At 37.7% G+C, this 21,281-nt stretch overlaps 2 protein-coding genes across 2 annotated transcripts; both read right to left on the minus strand.

The window, feature by feature from the left end:
• Positions 1 to 776: 776 nt before the first annotated feature.
• LOC142522933 (cell division control protein 48 homolog B) lies at positions 777 to 5,561 on the minus strand. The gene is made up of 12 exons (XM_075626528.1): positions 5,378 to 5,561; positions 5,228 to 5,272; positions 5,070 to 5,125; positions 4,539 to 4,688; positions 4,214 to 4,321; positions 3,839 to 3,938; positions 3,447 to 3,719; positions 3,197 to 3,366; positions 2,472 to 2,600; positions 1,630 to 1,717; positions 1,440 to 1,517; positions 777 to 1,293 (listed from the first exon to the last, which is right to left on the minus strand). The coding sequence occupies exons 1-12, from the start codon at positions 5,510 to 5,512 to the stop codon at positions 820 to 822; spliced, it is 1,806 nt and encodes a 601-aa protein (XP_075482643.1). The 5' UTR covers positions 5,513 to 5,561; the 3' UTR covers positions 777 to 819.
• Positions 5,562 to 9,889: 4,328 nt separating this feature from the next.
• LOC142522249 (uncharacterized) lies at positions 9,890 to 21,020 on the minus strand. Its single transcript, XM_075625482.1, has 14 exons — positions 20,784 to 21,020; positions 20,418 to 20,700; positions 19,707 to 19,900; positions 19,462 to 19,594; positions 18,701 to 18,964; positions 18,509 to 18,600; positions 18,264 to 18,378; positions 17,964 to 18,069; positions 17,596 to 17,689; positions 11,180 to 11,373; positions 10,813 to 10,912; positions 10,617 to 10,733; positions 10,294 to 10,350; positions 9,890 to 10,079 (listed from the first exon to the last, which is right to left on the minus strand). Exons 1-14 carry the CDS (start codon positions 20,877 to 20,879, stop codon positions 9,984 to 9,986), a joined length of 1,941 nt encoding a protein of 646 aa, XP_075481597.1. The 5' UTR covers positions 20,880 to 21,020; the 3' UTR covers positions 9,890 to 9,983.
• Between the last annotated feature and the right edge of the window lie 261 nt (positions 21,021 to 21,281).

Consider the following 21,281-nt stretch of genomic DNA (forward strand, 5'->3'; position numbering starts at 1 on the left):
CTTTCATTCCATAATATTGATCTATTTCGTTCAACTAGGTTTTTGACTGTGGTGTCTAACCATTGACTCCAACAATAAATTAGGTTAAAATCAAGCTCGAAATAATAATATAATTCAAACGTGTTACTAATATAAATATCGTTTCAATATTTTCAAAACAAACGTATCACGAATTTTTTTAAGCAGAATATATCATGAATTTTATGATTCCAATAATTAAAGAAAACATAAAACTTTTGGGACAATGTCCTGAGAACATCTCATTTCTCGGTATTAATAGTTGATTGTCTAATATGCAAACAATTTTTTTGAAAATAATCGAGATCAAAATAATAATAGGATAACTAAACATGACGAGATGTTCGCAATATAAATATATCGTCGTTGCTGCCAAAAACAAATATAATATCATTATATTAGTCTAATTAAATATATAAATTTTGCAAAAGGTTGATCAATTTAATATTTGATTGTGCTTCAGTTCATGAATTTGAATTGATGAGATTTTTTTTGGAAAGAATTTGAGAAATAAATTTCAAATCACACTCGATACAAGTGTTCGAAATTCGCCGTAATTACAATAAAAAATGTTTTACCGAGTTGAGTTGAAATTTATTAAATTTTATTTATCTAAACAAGTCAAGAAATTTGAAATGATCAATTGATCTTCGCACAACCTTAAGGATTGAATTGAAGACATGCTTGAGGGAAATTTATATCGAAACTTCAATGTTGAATATATCATAAACGAAGAAGAAACACTTTGGAGAAGGGAATGGCGAGGAGAAACAAAATGTATATAATCGATATAAATAAAGTTCATGTCCTGGGTAACTCTTTACCAGTTTCATTATAACGACTAGAAATATAACTTAAGCCAGTAAATATGATTAAACTGGCAATACCAAATGTAACAGGAGCAACTGAAAGCAAAAAACTCCTGTTCCCCTTCATTTTCTGTTTGCTGCTAGATTCTGATGCTCCGGCGGGCCTCGGAAACTGATGCTTTGAAAATGATGCATACAAATTGATTTCTTCTTGGGTGAGGGCTGGTTTGAGTGACCTCATTACGGTCTGGAAGTGTCGGTTACATACGACAGAGGCAGATATGTCTTCTCTCAGAGCAACGATTCCTGCTTCTCGGCATAGCCCCTCTACCTCAGCTCCCGTGAAGAGCTCAGTCTCTTCTGCTATTTCTCTGAGATCCACATCGTCGTCTAATTTCATATTACGTGTGTGCACGCTAAGAATTTCATGTCGAGCTTCTAAATCTGGTGGAGGGACATAAAGGACCTATGATATGTTAACATCAGAAAACAGTTATGCATGATTCTTAGGAACGAAGTTAAACTGCTGCATTTTATAATCAGGGTGAAACCTGGTCTTTTTGTTCAAGCAGGAAATTTATATATACATGGAGGTATGTAAATGTTACTTACTAAATCAAAGCGTCCGGGACGCAAAAGTGCAGCATCAATTGCGTGAGGACGGTTAGTAGCAGCTAAAACAAGAATTCCCTACAAAAATGAGCGTGCATCAAGGATGATTCTATTATAAATTTCTCTCAAGTTTTTCATGACATTGAATGGAATATAGTAATATACATAGGGAGTAATGATCGTGGCTTACTTTAGCCTGCTCTAAGCCATCCATTTCAGTTAGTAAAGTAGATAATAGTCTTTCCCCGACTGTAGTGCTCCCGCTCGAGCTTCCTCCTCTGCCATTTCAGAGGAGGAATGAGGAAACAATATGTAAAATAAAAACTGATGTCCCAAAATAAAGAAAAAATGTAGAAACCGGTATTGAAGCGACAAAATAACAAGTGAGTTAAGTCTTGTCACCATCGGTAAACGGAATCCTCAGACCATGCAACAAAAATTAAAGAATCAAACACAATGTAGGAGGAACCAATCTCATGAAAAGGTTCAACATAAATCATATACAGCTTATCCTTAGAGATGGAGTTTAGGTCCATGTTAGTAAGGCGTAAGCCATCATAAAAAATGATAAAAACATGAGTGTAACAAAATAAGAAAGACTTGAGATATTTTATTGCTATAAAACTAGCCATCTCCCTCAAAAAAAAAAAACGAGCTAATATTATTAATAGACACATTCATCAAACAAAAAATAAGAACTTGGATTAATTTTGAACCTATTTACATGAAAACGAGTTATACACCAATCTTATGCACGACATAACCTAAATATTCACTCTCTCATCCAAAACATGTCCATGGTTTTAAACTATGAAATTACAACATATGAAAACAGCACAATTTTCAAAACGCATATCCAACAAGATGTGAACCACTGACCATAACTTAAATTTCTTGGTTAACTTCTTAATTTAATCAATCAAGGAAAACTGGATAGCCATATGATACTGACACCCCTGAACTCAGAAAATGCATAGAATATAAGGTACTGACCAAAATTGCATAAATTTTATGAAATAAATAAAAATTTACCTTTTGGCAGCAACCACATCTGCCTCATCAAAAAATATTATGCTTGGTGCTGCAAGACGAGCCTTTCGAAACATATTACGCAATAAAGCTTCACCCTCACCAACATACATGGAATATAATTCTGCGCCACTAATGCAGGATATATTGTCAGGAAATCCAATTACAGTAAACATCAGCTTCACAAGCATAAAACAATTACAAGTGAGCTTTTTTAAAATTTTCTATAAATGTGCCAGAAGGTCAATATGATTGTCATTTCTCATATACAAAAGATAACCACAAAAATTTATCATCGATAACTTGGAATAAAATAAAAAAATAATACTCTGCAATTTATAAGTAATAACAAACAACTATGATGAGGCTTCAAGAATGTATTTCAGCTAATTCCATTTTTAAAAAATCTATCTAAATAAGTACACTATTCAGGATAACAAGAAAATCTTGCTTGTTATCTACGAAACATGCTTTAGAAGGAATTCAACAAGTTTCCTCCCAGGTTTTGCTTTTCAAGTTGGGCAGAGTACTTCGAAAAATCTCCAACCTGATCGAATGATATTTATGGAGTAATTTGTAAGCCCTGCTCTTGTAATAAGTTATTAAAAGAGTAACTTGTTTAAATAATCATATTTTTGTTTGCAGTGGAAGTTTTCCTTTCTTTCATATCCAAAGATGTCAAGAATCAGTCTACACAGTATTGTCACAAGGGGTAAAAGTGAATATACCTCAATGAAAAAAACGAAGCTTTGGCAGCACAAGCAGCTGCCTTAGCAAGGGTTGTTTTCGAGCAACCTGGAGGTCCATGAAGAAGAATGCCCCGAATAGGTGATACTCCCATCCTCAAAAATGCAGAAGAATGCTTTAAAGGCCACTCAACTGCTTGCTGGAGTTTTTTCTGTTTCCAGCGTTAAACATGTGATTAGACCAAGTTCATGTCTTGAAATTCAATCAGTAATTAAATATTATTCTCCAGACCTTCAAGTCTTTCAATCCTCCAATATCATCCCAAGAAACCCTTGGAATTTCCACGGTAACACCTCTAGTTATACTTGGACCAACCACAGACCTAGCGTGCTTCCAGTCATCCAATCTTATTATATGCTGACTATCCTCGGAAGCTTTGTTCAGTGCAGACATGGCGGCCTCACGACATAAAGCTTCTAGATCAGCCCCCACATAACCATTACAAGATGCAGCTATAGCTTGCAGGTCAACATTAGGATCCAAATGAAGCCTCTTCGTGTAGAGCTGAAAATTTGAAAAGGAATAAAACTACCTGAAACATATTTGCTAGAACTAGATAATGTGTGAGATTGTATGACTACAAAAGAGCAACTTGAATAGAAATGTTTTGAAAGTATTAGAACCTTAAGAATTTGAAAACGTTCTTCTTCATTGGGCGTGGAAATTTCGACCTCAACATCAAAACGTCCAGAACGTCTTAGTGCAGGATCAATTGCATCCACTCTGGACATAGAGAATAACAGGTTTTTGCATGAGTATAAGTGCAAAATTATATTTAATAATTCACACACGACAAATAAACAAAAGAGATGCATACCGGAAAAAGGAAACAAAGAAAAAATTCATGTTTTTTATTTCTTTTAATGTAATAACAGTTCAAATGGAAAGTTTGTCAAATTTAAAAGAATAAATTAACTACTATCAAGTCAATTAGACAGCATAAGTAAAGCCAATGTCCCCTAAATTCAACAGAAGCGCTAGCCTTTGGATCCAAATACCTATTAGTTGAAGCAACCACCACAACATGTGATCCAGATGTTGATGAAGATTTGTTGGAGTCCATTAGAATGAAGAGCTGAGAAGCTATGCGAATATCCTGCTCCTTCCTGTGATTAACAAGGAAAAATGCCATTGGAAAATTTCGCTCTTCACATTGTTAAACTGATTCCCAGAAAACCACTGTGAAAGATCTTGTCTTGCAATTTCCAGAATCCAGGTTTAATGAGAAGAAACTAAGTTAAAGACAAAATTAGCATACAACAGATTGATATCACTATAAAACCATATCTAAAATATCAAAAAAAATGTTCAACTGACATGTACCTAGAGTCACGACGAGGACAAAGTGCATCTATTTCATCAATAAATATAACAGAAGGCTTGCCAGATGTCAAATGAGAGTTTGCTTCAGCAAAAGCCTCCCGCAGAATTTTCTCGCTTTCCCCCACATGTGATCTATGAACAGAATGAGGACTGCAAGACATAACCAGCAATAATACCCGCTTAAAATCTACAAGTAAAACTAAAACCACCAAAGCAACAACGGAAACAAATTAACAACTATGCATCCATAAAAAGGTAGACAGCTTAGTTTCCTTCTTCTAATCACTAATGAACTAGGAGTGCATAATCACAGTCAACAGCTGCATATTATTGTCTCCCTCCTCAATCTACTTTACACAACATAAAATATACTCACAAATGCTTTTTCTCTAAAGATAGAACTTTACTAAAAATATTCAACAGAACTTGGAGAGGTTAATCGTTTCAACAGTCAATCAATAACAAATTTTCCAACAGAAACGTATATGATTCAAAAAAATAGTAAAACTCAGATGACAAAAGAAATATCACCTGATAACGATCAAATGCGCATCACATTCGCGAACTGCTGCTCGTACCAAGCTTGTCTAGAACCCAGAAATTCACGAATTAAAACAATCAATGAACTTAGAACACGCATATCAAATACTTGTACAGAGAGTACGTTCAAAGCGAGCAAAGTTTAATACCTTCCCCGTGCCAGGAGGACCGTAGAGCAGCAAACCCCGAGGCCACTGGAAAAACAAACGACGAGTATAAATACAAACCATAGTAATTTTACGGACCTAATCATTCGCAAACGCTACGAGCGAGTGCGTGGGGGTGAAATTGGAGCATACTTTGAGGCCAAGGATTTGAGACTCGCGAGAGTAGAGCAGAGGATAAGTGATGAGCTCACGGAGAGCTTGCAGGGCTTCGGCGTTTCCGGCTATTGCACTTTCCGCCGTCCACGCGGCGCCGCTGCTGCTCTTCATGTTTCTCTTTCTCCACAATTTTCCTTCCACAAGAAACCGCACATGGGGCCGTTTCACAACTATAATTAAATAATAATTGTTCTCATTAAATTTATTGACCTATTATCTTTTTTTTTTTTGAAAGTAATTTATTGACCTATTATCTTACACATTGCATAGTATTAACTTTCGTGCAAATTATTATTTTTTATTTGTGATGACTTTTATTATTAACCGCATGATCAACAGTTTTATGTGAAAGGATGAGAAATAATGATCTTCAAATTCTTGTTTACATAATGGCAAAAATTTAGGTGAGATGGTCTCATGAGTCGTATTTGTGAGACATATCTCTTATTTAGGTCATCCATGAAAAAATATTACTTTTTATGCTAAGAATATTACTTTTTATTGTGAATATCGAAAAAGTTGACCCGTCTCACAGATAAAGATTCGTGAGATCGTCTCACAAAAGATCTACTCTTACATATAAAGTCTAATTTAAATTTTATAGTAACCTATTTCAGTAATTTATAAATGTGAAACATAAAAAAATTGTAGGTTACAAATAAATTTTATTTAAATACATAAGTTCTATTTTTATTTTTAAAATAATCAATGAAAATAAGGATAAAGTGTGATGACAAATGCATGAATAAGACACAAAAAATTCACAATTCATAGTTATTAATTAATTTAATTTAACAACTAAAAACAATTGATATCAAGGGAATTTTCGAAAAACTTGTCTTTGATAATCCTCTTTCGACAAACGCCTCGAAAAATGAAACATTTGATTTTAGAACTACGCAAAAGTGTAAACAAAGAAAAATTTTTTGAGAGAAAAATATTATAAAAAATATCATTAAACTGGAATTATGTTCAAAATTCTTCTTCTATACAACTTTGTTTATATATATAAAAAAAGTAGCAATTCATGTAAAACTCTCAAGTTGGAGTTTCCATCTTAAAATCTGCTTTCCTTGCGCGCCCTCTGGGGCGCTCCTGTTTAAGAGATAGAGCGCGTCTGGACACGTGGTTGTGCTCTCTGGCTATCTTTCGAGGTCATTTTGCACGAATGTTTCGTTGCTCGACATGATTCTATTAAATACTTCTTGGAATCTCGTTAATCGTTTGAACACACTTGATTTTTGGTCTTCAATCACTTTCAAGTTTGTACTTTCGAGACAAAACCAGTTCTTGAAACTCCTTCCAAAAGTCATCTCGTAATGGCTATTGTCATGCTGGGACAACATAATTCAAAATAGTAGTATATCGCAAGCAATATTCTTTCAAGGAACCAACGTAAAATATGGTACCGTGGTTGTCAGTGATTATTCTTAGTTTTCACCACAATCTTCCCGGAAAATTAAATTTATTTAATTACATTATTCATTCAAATATCATCATATATATTCCAATATTGATTTTAACGAAGAAATCCTCTATCAGTAAATGGTATCGTCCAAGGTTATAGAACACAAGACAAGGAAATATCATAATATTGATATATAGAGACATATTTCACCCAGAAAAAAGGTATCTTACTTGACATAAAAGTCACCAAATCCTTACCTTATCATTGATCATCTTCACAATGCTGATCGATCAAACCACGTCCTGCATCGTACCGGCATTGTCCATGCTAGAACGACACGAACAATGGATTACTCATTATGGCCGCATTTATAAAACCAAAGGCGTAGCGTTTCACATTTTTAAGGACAATGTCGGGTTCGTCAAAGGTTTAATGAAGCTCAAAATAGGCCTTACAAGCTTGGAATCAATGCATTTGCTGCTCAAACTAACGAAGAGTTAAAGCTGCTAGGAATGCACTCAAGGCGCAACATTTGGTTATAGGGGGATTTTATGAGACAGCCTTGTTTAGATACGAAAATGCGAGTGTTGTTCCACCTGGTATGGGTCGAAGAAAGAAAGGGGCAGTTACACCGGTCAAGGATCAAGGGCAATGTAGTAAGTCATTTTCAATCCTTAATATGGTTTTCAAGCACCACGTTTCATACTTTGAAAATATTTTGTGTTGTTTGTGATCATTGTTCTAAAAAATGCGAAAAATCACGGATTAAATGTGATTAGGTACAACCCGTGTAACAAAATATTTGATTCAGGCGAAAATGAGGAAAAATCGATCACCATAGGTTAATCATATTTATTAAGCGCGAAAAAAAGGCTGAAAAGCTTAAGCGTTCTAGATAATACTTAAAGTTATTAACACTAAACAAAGCTTAAGCGCATCATAAATAAACATGCTTAAGCTTGTAAAGCTTAAATCTGAATTGTGACGCTTCATAACACTTAGAACGTATCAGATCACCAAACATTAAAACTAAACATTACATTACTTTATGGACAATGAAATTCATGGATTGGTATGATTGATAGGAAACAGAGTTTGAAGTTGCACAGGTTTTGTTTTAAAAGAAATACATATGTAAAGTTGGATCACCAAGTGCAGGAAGTTGCTGGGCATTTTCGGAGTGGGGAGAGTGTGGGACAGACCTAGATCATGGTGTGACAGCCGTCGGATATGGGAAGACGCTAGTTAAGAATTCTTGGGGGACTAGTTGGGGTATTAATGGAAGGCTACATGATGATGGAGAAGGATATTAGTGCTAAACAAAGGATCTGTGGGATTGCTATGAATTCTTCATATCCTATTGCTTGATCGTAAGATGCCACACCTCAGTTCAGCCTCCATGAGTTCAACATACTGGAATAAACTTGAGTTTCATTAGCGGGATTTGAATAAATTTTACAGGTCTGTATCGTATTGATCCAATGTATGTTTCTTTTCAGAGGTGTGTATGTGTCAAATGTAATTCTTGTGCAATTGCAGTTTCATGTGCATGATGTTATTTGAAGTTTTCAAGGTTATGCCCTCAATTTGTACTGTTGGAGTAATCTTTAAATATTTTCAGGGCAAACTCAGAAAATAGAGCTAATTTTATTAGAGAACATGAAAACTAAACAAGCACCATTTATTTTTCCCACGGGTCTCCCCTAAAGTCCCAACCCCATATTCTTTCAATTCCCATAAATTTAGAATACTACATAGACTTGGACTTCAATAGTTCGTCTATACATATCCTCTTCTGGAACTGGTATGATCAGAATCACCAATCCTGTTTCAGCTTTTTGGTTAAACTTGGCATCCATTCCGTCCATGATGCATTTCCCGTGCCGTTGAGAACAGTAAACTCCAAACAGTCCATTTCCCCGGACCTTAAGTGTGACAGTTGCTGCTGATGGCATATCACATTCAGGTGTTTTCTGGAAACGGAACTGCTCCACGACACCACTAGAGTTAAACATATGGAGCGAAATAATTGTTGCTATAATATGTGTCATGAAAAGAGATAATTAGTAGTGGGATGCAGCTGATTATAAGGTTGTCATAATGTGCTAGAGAAGCTCTCCCCTTTATGGGACAGAGAGTTCGTATTCAAAAACTTTGAGTGTCACTGTGATGCGTCTTTTGACGAACAAATAATTCCCCCTGATTTGTGTGCATTGACTATTGTCTCCACCTCAATCCGTGTTGCGATGCATGATGCATCCATCATCAGGAAAGTTTCTTCAGATGGATACCTCGTCGCCTCGAGGCCACCATGACCAGCATAGAGTGTCTGTCTCGATGATGTTCTGCACATCAACTTCACTGCATCTACTCCAGGCGAAGCTAAATAGGCAAGGAATCTAGTTGAAGACATCCTTGGGGTGAACCAAGCCTAAACCGTGGACGGAAAGACTATACATGACCATATCGTGTTGGTCGCCTAGTACGCTAGGAGGGTGCAGCGACTACAGGTCGGTTTAGTTCAACATACCCTGAGGCCTTGTCATTGTTTCAATATTTTTTTTTAACGTAAAATCTAGCATGAATCTCGTATGTTTGTCCACCAATTATTTTCTTATTTGTTTTAATTGATTTCTGAGTGATTTTTATTGCTAACCACACGATTATGTACTTTAAATTTTATGTTTTTTTGAAAATAAATACATTTATGGATTATACATATATGACATAAGCATGGGAGGTATTTGGAACGCAGAGACGAGGTATATATTTGTTTAATTATTAAGATACATACCTTTTAATCAAAATTGTGCAAATCTAATTATTTTTTTTTTTAAAAAAAAAGAGAATGCTACAATTGTCTACGTTTACATTTTTGGTATTTGATACAAATACCCTTAGAACGAGGTTTTGAGATTGTTTAATGGAATCTTTATAAAACTTTCTTAACCAATTACAATTTTAAATTTTTTCATAATAATTCCTTCAAAGGATTTTATATCTTTGACATTTTTTGACATTTTTAATATATATATATATATATATATATATATCTTATAATTAAAATATTTTTCAAAATATAGTAAAGAGCAATGAATAGATTGACTGATACTAGGTCTATGAATATCAAAATTGTGAGGCATTCTGCTTCTGGCAATTCAAAGAGTCCAAATATCAATATATCGCCACACTCCCTGCAGATGCTTGGTTCGCGGCTCGATTACTTCCAAAGTTTTTCTTGTTCGATTCCCTCGCGATTCTTGATCCAAACTGAATCGTTAAAGAGGAAAAAAAAATATAAGGTGGGTGGAAATAAAAAGAGACCTTTTAGTAAGACAATCAAGCTATCTATGATAGAAGGGCACTGATACGCGACGCTGACAATAACCCAATCGAGAAGAAAAAGGATATGTGTCGTCGCTAGAGCTTTAGTGCAAGAAGTAACAGGTGCAGAAAAAAGAAGAGCAGAGGTCATAATACAAACCTGGATTGCTCTTTTTGGCAGAGCAGCGGCTTCGTTCAGACCAAGCAACTGGGCAACCTGTAATAGTAATGCGACATCGTCACCCTCAAGCACGCTATTGCACAACCAATTTGACGAAAGTAGGTATTCACACAATTAATTAATATTCTAAACGTTATCTTATTAATTTGAAGTAAAGCATGTTCCTGAAACTGTGTTCAAAATTGAGGATCCAAACACTTTTCCAATTGTTCTAAATAAATCAGTCTCCAAAAAACTTTTAGCATCTCACTGTTGTTTGCTAAACTTTGGAGCACCAAGTGTGAAAAGTAAAAGAAGCTAACCTCCCGCAGAATTTTCTTGTCGCCAACTCCACTCGGTTGATCAAGGTCTGTGATCTCCCATAAAGGAATATCAAGCAATGTCTTTATGACATCTTCGTCCAAAAATGGGAATCTCGCCTGATACAATATAGTTTCCACAAATCACTACTGCTAGAACATTAAAATCAAGATCTTATATGAAAGGATAAAACAAGACCTCCTTGGCATTGTCAGCTATACACCTATCGTCTCTCCCCAAGTTTCTTTTCCAAATTCTTTGCATGTCTAATTTCATTTCCTGATGGAGCCCAAGCCAACTAATCACGAGCGAGTTGAAGTGCCGTGCAAGAGAAAAAAAGGGAGGAATGTAAGCCTGCTATGCTAGAGCACACAAATTGATTGGACAGAAAAAACCTTCACCGCCTACTTAGAGTAAAACATTGACATAAATCACAAGAAAAGCTTGAATTTGCATTCAATGTAGGGAAAATTTTGAAATGTATTATTTGAGAGTACCGAAACAAGTAAAAAGAATGACCTTTTGTATCTGATCAAAGATGTTTATGCACAAATAACAGATATACCTCCCATTTCTATACTTTGTCCTATGCCGACCATATCCAGCACACTGTTCATCAGCACCAGCACCCACCAAGAGAATCCTGGCATCTGACTTGTACCTCACATGTCGGCCCACTGCATCACCTGCCGTGCTCACCTCATAAAGCAGGCCATCTCCGCCAGAAGCTATCCATAACGCTACGCCTATATTCAGGTCCTGAAAAAAGTAAGAATTAGTAACTTTGGCTGTTATGTTCACGAGCAAGGGATCTGGTTATGGGGAGATTCACGGAGAATTGTTCATTCGCGCAATGGTATGAGTGTGCTTATAGAATTTTGCTCACGCCTCGGTATTTTGATAAATGGTGGTTGAGGCTCGTTGAAGAAAGAAGCTCATGATCTCCAAACTTTTTGATAGAAGCAAAAATTCAGATGTCTTATTTTATTTCCAAACATTCAATAAATAAACAAACATCTTAGCAATCAAGAAAACTGAAAGATAAAAATCCCTATCTAAACCAAAACATAAACTCCCTAACAATTGAGATAAACTCTTATTTAAAGAAAACAAACGAGAGGAAAATCCGGAAATCCTATCACTTCCAGTGATCATCTAAACTGCAACTTTGAACTTCCCATGTGTATGCCTTCGATAAACGATATCCTTTGACGCTGGTGGGCTGGGCTCGGTGCTTGTTGCTTCCTGTGGGTTTGAGTTCATTTCTGGATACTGCTAGGTTGTTACGGTTGGGACATTACACCCCTCTGGAGACGTGTGATCATCCTCAATCACAAACGAAGGAAACTCCTCAGCCAAGGTGGAAGCATCCTGCCAAGAAGCCTCGGTAAGCGAGAAGCCGGTCCAATGGATCAACAGCTTGCAGCGTCCCTGCTGAATTCGAGAATCTAGAATGGCCAATGGCTGGGGTGGCGGTTCTTCTGGGGCAAGCACGGGCAGGTCCGAACTGTGGGGAATAGTTCCCTTAAATGGCTTCAGAGAGGAGATATGGAACACCGGGTGGATCAATGAGGAGTCAGGGAGCTTGAGCTTGTATGCGACCTGGCTAATGCGTGAAATAACTTCATAGGGACCATTGTAGCGTGGAGAGAGCTTCTTATTCATGCAGGCAGCCACACTAGTCTGGCGGTATGGTTGCAAGCGTAGCAGAACCATATCCCCCACCGAAAATTGGACATCCATGTGAGATGAATCATAGTGCGTCTTCACGAGATTCTGGGCATGCAATGGGCGGCTTTAAATTACTTCAAATAGGGACGAGCGCAAGGAAGAATGGAAGCTGGTGTTACAGCAGAATTCTGCCCAGGCAAGCCATGAGATCCATATCTTAGGAAAAGCAATGGAGAAAACATTTCCACAACAGGGCTAAGCACCTCCGTTTAGCCATCCGACTGAGGATGGTAAGCTAAAGTAAAAGAAAGTAAGTCCTCCAAAATCCGCTAGTGAATGTGACGCCTCTGTCACATACGATGGACTCGGGTAGCCCGTGGAGCCTGAAATATTCTCGAAGAAAACCCGAAAATCTGTCAACCACGACCAAGAGAACATTTTTGCCTTTAGATAGGGGCAGCCCTTTGATAAAATCCATTGAAGTGTACGTCCACACATAGTGAGGAACTGGAAGAGGCTGTAATAAACTTGTTGGCTTCAAACTTTCAGTCTTACTGCGTTGCAAAACCACACACTCCGCAACAAACGCCTTTATTTGGGCACGCATGCGTGGCCAGTAGAAATCAAGCGTGATCCAATGCAAAGTTTTCTAATAGATCTCATGGCAAGAGTTATGAAAAAAAAGAAATGATGGTGCCCGCTAATGGAGAATCTGAAGGCAAGAAAACCTTCTGATAATAACAAAGGAAGTCATCCGAATAGTCCCAAGGACCAAGAGCTTCGCCCACTTGCACCTTCTCGATCAAGGACTGTGGCCTAAAGAGGATTTCGGACCAAATTACAGCCAGCCATTCCAGACTTGGGATTGCTAAGGCGCAGATAGATACACTTTCAGTACATCTCGTCAAGAGAGTACATCGGCGACCACATTAGATTTCCCAACCTATATTCCACCCGGAAATCAAACGCCAACAGTTTACTGATCCATCGTTGTTGAGGGGAAGTTGTGATACGTTGCTCTGACAGAAATTTAAGGCTATAATGGTCTATGCATACCAGGAATGAAATTCCCCCAAGATAATTTACAGTGTTGCAACGCCAAAGTATGGCTATATAAGGCAATGGGTCACCCGTTGTGAAGAAGGCTGCACCTGATCCTATCTCTGAAGCATCGCATTCCACCACAAATGGCTTCGAAAAATTAGACAAGGCCAGCACGGGTGTGAATGTCATAGCCTTTTTAAATTTTCGAAGGAGGTGTAGCATCCTGCGACCAAACAAAGGAGCTCTTGCGAAGGTGGCATGTTAGGGGTGCAACAATAATTCCATAATTCTTCACAAACTTGCGGCAAGAACCGGCAAGGCCAAGAAACCCGCGAAGGGCACGGACGGAGGAGGTCATCTACTTCGACCCCCGATTGAGTCACTCTATGGCCGAGGTATGCCACCTCGGTTTGAGCCAGAGAACATTTATATCGTTTTAGGAAAAACTGTTGTCTTTATTGTGGAGAAGATCATACGCAAGTGTTTCAAGTGATACTCCCAAGATTTTTTGTAAACCCAAAATGTCGTCGAAAAAGACAAGAACAAAACGGCGTAAGTAATCCCCAAAGATAGAGTTCATGATAGCCTGGAAGGTAGAGGATGCATTGTTTAGCCCAAAGGGCATGACTAAAAATTCGAAGTGGCCATGATGGGTCCTGAATGCCGTCATGAGAATGCATGATGGGTCCATCAAAACTTGGTGGTAACCTGCTCGGAGATCGAGCTTGGTAAAGTACTGGGCCCATTAAGCTCCTCCAACAACTCGTCAATCACTAGAATTGGAAATTTGTTCTTCACGGATCACGAATTCAGAGCTCGATAGTCCACGCAGGACCGCCATGATTTATCTACCTTGTTGACTAACAACACGGGTGAAGAGAAAGGTGATGTACTGGGTCAAATAATTCCCTGTCTTAACATCTCAACGCACTGTCGCCCGATCTCATCCTCTTGTGCATATGTATAGCGGTAGGGCAAAACTACATCAGTGTTTGTCCCTTGGGATAATAGAATTATATGGGTGTGTTGCCTTTGTGGGGGAAGACCATTAGGTTACCCAAAAATATCTTCAAATTCGTCCAGCAGCTCTTGAAGGCTCGGTTGCTCCATTCTGATGGATTCCGTTATTGTAAAGGCAAAAAGGCCAGAATCCTAACTAAGATCTTCTACCTGGAGACTGATCGATCTTCTCTCATATGGGAAATTCATGGTCATATTGGTGAAGTCCCAGTTAATGACTCCAAGGGTGCATAACCAATCGACGCCCAGGACCACTCCAAACTCACCCAATGATATCAAGAAGAGATCCACGGAGAATAGGGCTCTCCCCAAAACAATCTATACATTTCAGCACACTCCTGAACACTGAAGTTGTCCGTAATTGGCCACGGACACCCTTCGAGTGGGTCTGTTTTCCTCCACTGATAAGCTCAGCTTGCTGGCTGAGACAGTATCGACGATGAAATGCTTGCTCGCTGAATCGATGAGTACCCTCAAGTGGAAGCCAGGAATCACCTGGAAAAAAAAGTCTGCTTGTTTTTGTGTCACAGGGGCCGGAAATTGCGTGGATAGAGGCCCCAAATTCATCTGAATAAAAAAAAGTCTGCTTGTTTCTGTGCCACGGGCCGGAAATTGCGTGGATAGAGACCCCAAATTCATCTGAATCTTCTTCGTCAGCGTGCTCATCATCATAAGACGTGTCCTCTATTCCTTCCAAAAGAAACAAGCGTTTGCATCGATGTCCTGGTGCGTATTTCTCGTCACAGACTCACAGCTGAAGCAGAACCCTTTGGAGCGCTGTTCTTCCAACTCTGTTCTACTCAATTGTTTGATAATTGGAGTATGATGCTGCCGCTGGGGCCCAGCGCGACGCAAGGGTACACACGTTTCCTCATTCAGATTGTTAGTGCGTGTCTCATATAATCTTGCCAGATTCATAGCGGTAGTGAGAGTGATCTGGTGGTGGACTTTAACTTCTATAGCAATGCTCCAACGCAATCCACTAATGAACAATTGGGCTTCCTGCATTGTTAAAGAACAAGAACGGGCAGCAACTCCTCGAAATGTTCTTGATAATCATCCCCAAAACCGGTCTGGCGTAGTTTGGCCAGATCGCCAAAGGTATCACATCGAATGGGTGGCCCAAATCTAAGATCCCATTGTTCTGCAAAGTTGTGCCACTGAATCCCGGGCTGATGCCGTTTTAATTTGCGAAACCACAACTGCGCCGTCGAGGTGGAAGGATGCCAACCATACTTTTTCTGTGTCGTGCGTGTGCTGATGTTCAAAGAAATGCTCGCAGTGATTCAGCCAAGCCAAGGGATCCGACTTTCCATTGCAACAAGGAAAATCCAACCTAGTGTATTACTAACAGTGAGTTTTTTCGCCATTCATTACATGCGGACCTGTAGAGTGTGTGCCATGGGAGTCCTTGCGGCTGTTGTCCCCTATCTGGTCGTGCAAGTTTTTTGTTTTAGATGCGGCAACTTGGAGTGATAACTCCTCCAATCGCGTGGCCAGATCTCGCTGTCGCTAGTCACTCTCTCACTGCCGCTGGCCACTCGCGATTCTCCCCTCTTTGTAGATGGCCATAAAGACTTCCAGCTGCTTGTGCATGGCTAGCAAATCACCCATAACACTTGTCTCTAATGCCAAGTTGTTAGTCACGAGCAAGGGATCTGGTTATGGAGCGATTCACGCAGAATTGTTCGCTCGCAATGGTGTGAGCATACTTACGGGATTTTCAAACACGCCTCGCTATTTTGATAAATGGTGATTGATGCTAGTTGAAGAGAGAACCTCACGATCTCCGAATTCTTTGATAGAAGCAAAACTTCAGATGTCTTATTTTATTTCCAAACTTCCAATAAATAAACAAATGTCTTAGCAATCAAGAAAACTAAAAGATAAAAATATCTATCTAAACCAAAAGATGACCTCCATAACAATTGAGATGTAATCTTATTTTAAGGAAAACAAACGAGAGGAAAATCAGAAAATTCTATCACTTCCAGTAACTATCTAATCCGCAACTTCGAACTTCCCATGTGTATGCCTTCGATAAACAATTCCTTTGAGACTGGTGGGCTGGGCTCGGTGCTTGTTGCTTCCTGTGGGTTTGGGCTCATTTCCAGATACCGCTGGGTTGTTAAAGTCGTGACATCGACAAATTTCAATAAGAAAATTATTTTTGATTTCACCCTTCAACTTGATCTAACTATGATGATAGGTACTTCCAAGGTGCCAAGGTTCATGAGATATTTAATCCCATAAAACACGAACTAGACTTGTGATCATATATACTGGAAACCTTCATAAGATAATTAATTCCATAAACAGGTTCTTCTACCTCAGACAGCACAAATTAGTATATACTAGAAAATACAAATTCTATTACAATCTCAATTTCATATTTTTCCCCCGACTTGGAATAAAATTTAAAGAAGTCTTAGATAACAGGAAAAGGCCGCGACGAGATTTTTTCTTGCCATGCTCCTATTATATATTTCTAAAAACAATAAACAGGTAAACAGCTCAATTGAGGAGCCGTGTGTATCTTGAGAAACAATAAATAGAAATAACCCAAACGTAAAAACAAAGTTGACCTGATTCTGTTAATGTTTTTCCTATCTAAAATATATTTTTACCATTATCATTTACAAAAAAATATTTATTCTACGTCCCTTCTTTTTTAATTAATTAAACATATTCAGTTTTTAATATTTTAGTAACCTGCATCGTTAAAATTACTTTTATATAATTAACCACAAATAATTTTCTGCGTATATTTTATAAATGCTTGTTTTTGGATATGGTTTTAACTTAGTAATATTTTAATTTTTAAGACATTTCTAATTGAATATATTTAATAATATTTTTTACTACTTAAATAATTAAATACAATATGAGTATTTTCACTGAATTGAAAAATAGCATACGTAAGAAAACAACATACTTATTAGTGTCCGTTTAAATCGTTTCAATAATCAAAAACTATTTTCGAGTATTGACCATTACTCCTAAAAAGAAACATTCTTTTTCACTCTTCACAAACATTAACTACCAAATAGACACATGTTGATTTGCTAAAAAAAATCTAATCAATAGAAAAAAGAAACAGATATAAGAAAACAAAAGCACCATCACCCCAGAGCAGACCCAATATTGTCAAAATATAGCGTTTAATGCAAGAATGTCTTCGGCATCTCAGAAAATATAAAGCAACAGAAGGTAACGCTAAACATGTTACCTAACAAAATAATTTACCATATAGGTTTTTGCAGGGTTTATAAGTGACTCGACATGCTTCATCTCAGAAGGTAACTTCTGCAAATCAGCATCAATTTCAACAAGGTTCCATCTGCAAATATGCAAGGTAAAAAATCAAATTCTCAAATCAAAGGGAAGGCACAGGAAATGATCATTCTGAAAGGGATTCAAAACCCAGCAAAAGGGAAAATCAGAATACAAATTGGCATATGCAACATCATTGTATTTTTTTGCTTATTACAATGTGATTCTCGCATTACGAATATTGACCTAACTCTACAACAGCTACAACATGAGAATTCTGAGTTCTGATTATTTAGTTGCAAATTAACTGCTAAAATCTGAACCAAAACTTGATTACAGACCTTCGGAACGGTGCATTCTTCTGTAGTTCTTTCAATCCAGCCCTCGCTGAGATTCTGTCAGGTGCTGACTCACCATCAAAGCTGACATTAAGAAGATCAATTTCGTCTGCCAAAAACAGTTTTTACAAGTGAACAACCTCTGTAATAAACTTTTGCCACAAGAAACAGTTATGCATCAGGAAATCCAAATTTAAATGAGGCACCATATTAATTAAAACCACAATGCAAAGGTCCTGCTTTAGCACATGGAAACATTGGAAAGTCAAGGAAAACATTATCTTTATTGCAAAGAGCACTCACATTTTTTGTCAATGCAGTGATGCGCCAATGCAGCAATAATCATAGAATCTAAACCACCAGAAAACAGCACTGCTAGTGGAACATATTTCCCTTGTTCATGATTTATTGGAGAAACCTATATAGCACACGAATGATGGACCAAAGCTCTGATTAAAAATAACAGATTATATGGACATAAATCAGGAGGAAAATAACACACAAAGCATTTTCATATAAAAGTAGTCTATGCAAGATTGTGAACAGACATTGTAGATTTTATTTGAAGTGGTACGTCTCATTACAGATTCTCTTAAAGCAATCAGCACTCTGTGAGATGCTACTAAAGCTTTCCTAGGCCCTGCAGCAATTATACATAGAAATTAAAATTTTGCAACTTTGTGATAATTAATAAAGATATCCAAACATCGAATTTTAACTCATCGGGTTACAACACCGACCTAATTCCAATGGAAAGGCTGAAAGTATGTCATGCTGAATGATAGGAACATTTCCACAGGAAACACTCAACTCCTCAGGTTTGGGGTGGATGCACGATCTCTCCCATGTAATCAACTCATTTAGCTCAGAGTTATTCCACTCATGTTTTTTACCTTTGCCAAGTAAATGTCCATCCAAATCTAAGGCAGACACTGAGATACTATATATTCCACATGGCAGCTCTTCCCAGAAGTTCAGTTCAACTGTCTGCTTTTCATCAAATTCTGCAAAAAATTAATAGGATTTTGGAACTGACACAGAAGAACAGGATTTTGGAACCGACACAGAAGAACAGGACAAAAGGAGATGCAAAAAGAGACAGCCGTAAGAGACCTATGAATAAGAAATCTAGCAGTGTGTAGCATGCTGTATTTCAAATAAAGAACAGAACTACAATAAAGAAGGATTGATTCAATGACAACAATTATTCCAACGGAAATGAAACCTTTGGTGAAATCAGAAGCACATAGAATGAGGTGAATTATTGAAAAGCTGTCAAAAAATTTGCAGTAGTTATTCAGATTCATTAGGCTTTAAATTGGTTTGGAAAAGGCAAGGAAAATTTTATCTACGGATTTTTTTACCACGATAAGTGTGACAGGTGTTCACAATGGAGCATACCCTTAATTCCTCAGAGACAGGTTACTTATTTTCAAATAAACTAGATCCAAATATGACCCACAAGATAAAAAAAATTAAGTGATCTAGCAGCAGCACTTACCATAAATGAGGCGCAGTGAAGATGGTGATACAGAAGATAACAGAAGCCGAGGATCATGGGCTGTTGGCCAGTGAACCAGGAGACTTCGTCTCCCAAATGCATCTCGACCGAACCACAAGGTTTTAGAGGTGTCCTAAATGCATTAAGCAAATAATCCCACAGGTCAAAGAGAGATGGGGCTCATCCTGCATTTTGGACTTTTAGTATAATTAAGAAAACTGAAAAAACTTACCATGCAAATTTACCTGCCAATAGATCAAAGACCAAGGCCCCTTGATTCTGGAAAGAAGTTCTGGAACAGAATCTTGGCTCGTTCCAGAACAGCAAGAAGATCTACCGTCCACATGGGAAATACAAGAGCAGCACTTCCCCAGAGACTGCATAAGAACCTCGGTGTCATTGCTATCAGAGCTGACATAAATTCCTCCAAATATTTCGCCTGGAAATTATCACATAACATCCATTCATAAGCCAAACCATTCCAAAAGATGATTTATACCAAAAAAAAAACTTACAGCAGGCATGTACCACAAAATTCATAGTTAGAAATAATTCTTGACCCTGGTTCACAATCAACTGAAACAGAAATCCAGATAAAACCATAGCCCACCCACCAAGATATACGAGAAAAACATTGGAAAAGCAATAAATTATATTCATAATTCCATCTGAACTTGATCACAGTTGTTAAGATCACACAGCCCATAAAGAATTTCCAAGTCTCAAGCCAAGCGCAATAGAGATGATCTTAAAAACAACAGAGCAAGAACCCAAATTGTTCTATACTTTCAACGTGGTGGCAGACTGAGTGAGTGAGTACGATGAAATTGGAGATCTTCAATACATTAGTGCACAAACATAAACTAACCGAAAGATACAGATAATAATCATAAAATAAACATCAAACGGCAAATTCTAATACCATTAAATAATCAAAGCAGGACAACTTCTAATACCATTATAAACAAGAACATTCACGGATGCATCAGTCAACGGCTGAACCACAGGATTCACTCCTCTAAGCTGCAAAGTCGCGCCAATAAACCTCAATTCCCCAAAAAATCCATGCCCTGCACCATTTTCCTCCAGCCCATCATCCTCAACTAAAAAAGATTTAACCGTGCAATTCTCACTTTCCTCGGAAATTTTTTTTGAACCAAGATAAACATATTTAGTTCCTAAACTGTCGGGGCCTCTTCTTTGCAGAGCCGCCTTTATGTCATCCTCTGAAAACAAAGGCTGCAACTTTTTACTCGCAAAATCAGACACAAAACTAAATTTAATTAAAAAACACTAAAAATCAAACTAAATCAGAAAATTACCTGGAAAGATGATGGAGGAGGTGGGCAAGTGTAATCGGAACTTATCGGGGATGTATCAATTTGAATTCCAGATAGTATCAGCGCTATCCCACACATCTTCTCTTCGTTTCTCCCTCTCCAAACCTCTCAAAGCCCCAAACCAAGTCCGTCAAAAGAGATCCTTTTGTAACTTAGTTTTAATTATAATAAAAATTGTAAAAAGAGTTTTCTGGGTAAAAGTTAGCCTCCAGAGCATGACGCGGCTCTCGAATCCAAGGGATCGTCCCGGGCTATAAAATAACCTCGTATCAATTGAGTAAGTGTAAGGCCAATGACACTATCACTTTTGGGTCTGCAATCACATGACTCAACGTAGTCAATGACACTTTACCCACAAAATTCTTCACTCCTGACAGTGGATGATAGTGGAGTACATGTCTTCTGATATCTCGAACCCAAAACCTAGTCTAGGTCATAAGTACTTAGATTTAAGAGACCTGATATCAATCAAAAACTTAT

The sequence above is a fragment of the Primulina tabacum genome, chromosome 13, assembly GCF_025594145.1.
Source record: "Primulina tabacum isolate GXHZ01 chromosome 13, ASM2559414v2, whole genome shotgun sequence".
Classification (NCBI taxonomy): Eukaryota; Viridiplantae; Streptophyta; class Magnoliopsida; order Lamiales; family Gesneriaceae; genus Primulina; species Primulina tabacum.

Coding starts and splice junctions, on each gene's coding strand:
- LOC142522933 (XM_075626528.1), bottom strand. CDS start 5,512: ATGAAGAGCAGCAGCGGCGCCGCGTGGACGGCGGAAAGTGCAATAGCC. Junction 3,720..3,838: donor AACGTTTTCAAATTCTTAAG/GTTCTAATACTT, acceptor TCAAATTTTCAG/CTCTACACGAAGAGGCTTCA. Junction 1,294..1,439: donor GTCCCGGACGCTTTGATTTA/GTAAGTAACATT, acceptor AACATATCATAG/GTCCTTTATGTCCCTCCACC.
- LOC142522249 (XM_075625482.1), bottom strand. CDS start 20,879: ATGTGTGGGATAGCGCTGATACTATCTGGAATTCAAATTGATACATCC. Junction 19,901..20,417: donor GAATGTTCTTGTTTATAATG/GTATTAGAAGTT, acceptor GATAATTTCCAG/GCGAAATATTTGGAGGAATT. Junction 17,690..17,963: donor AAGAATGCACCGTTCCGAAG/GTCTGTAATCAA, acceptor GCATATTTGCAG/ATGGAACCTTGTTGAAATTG.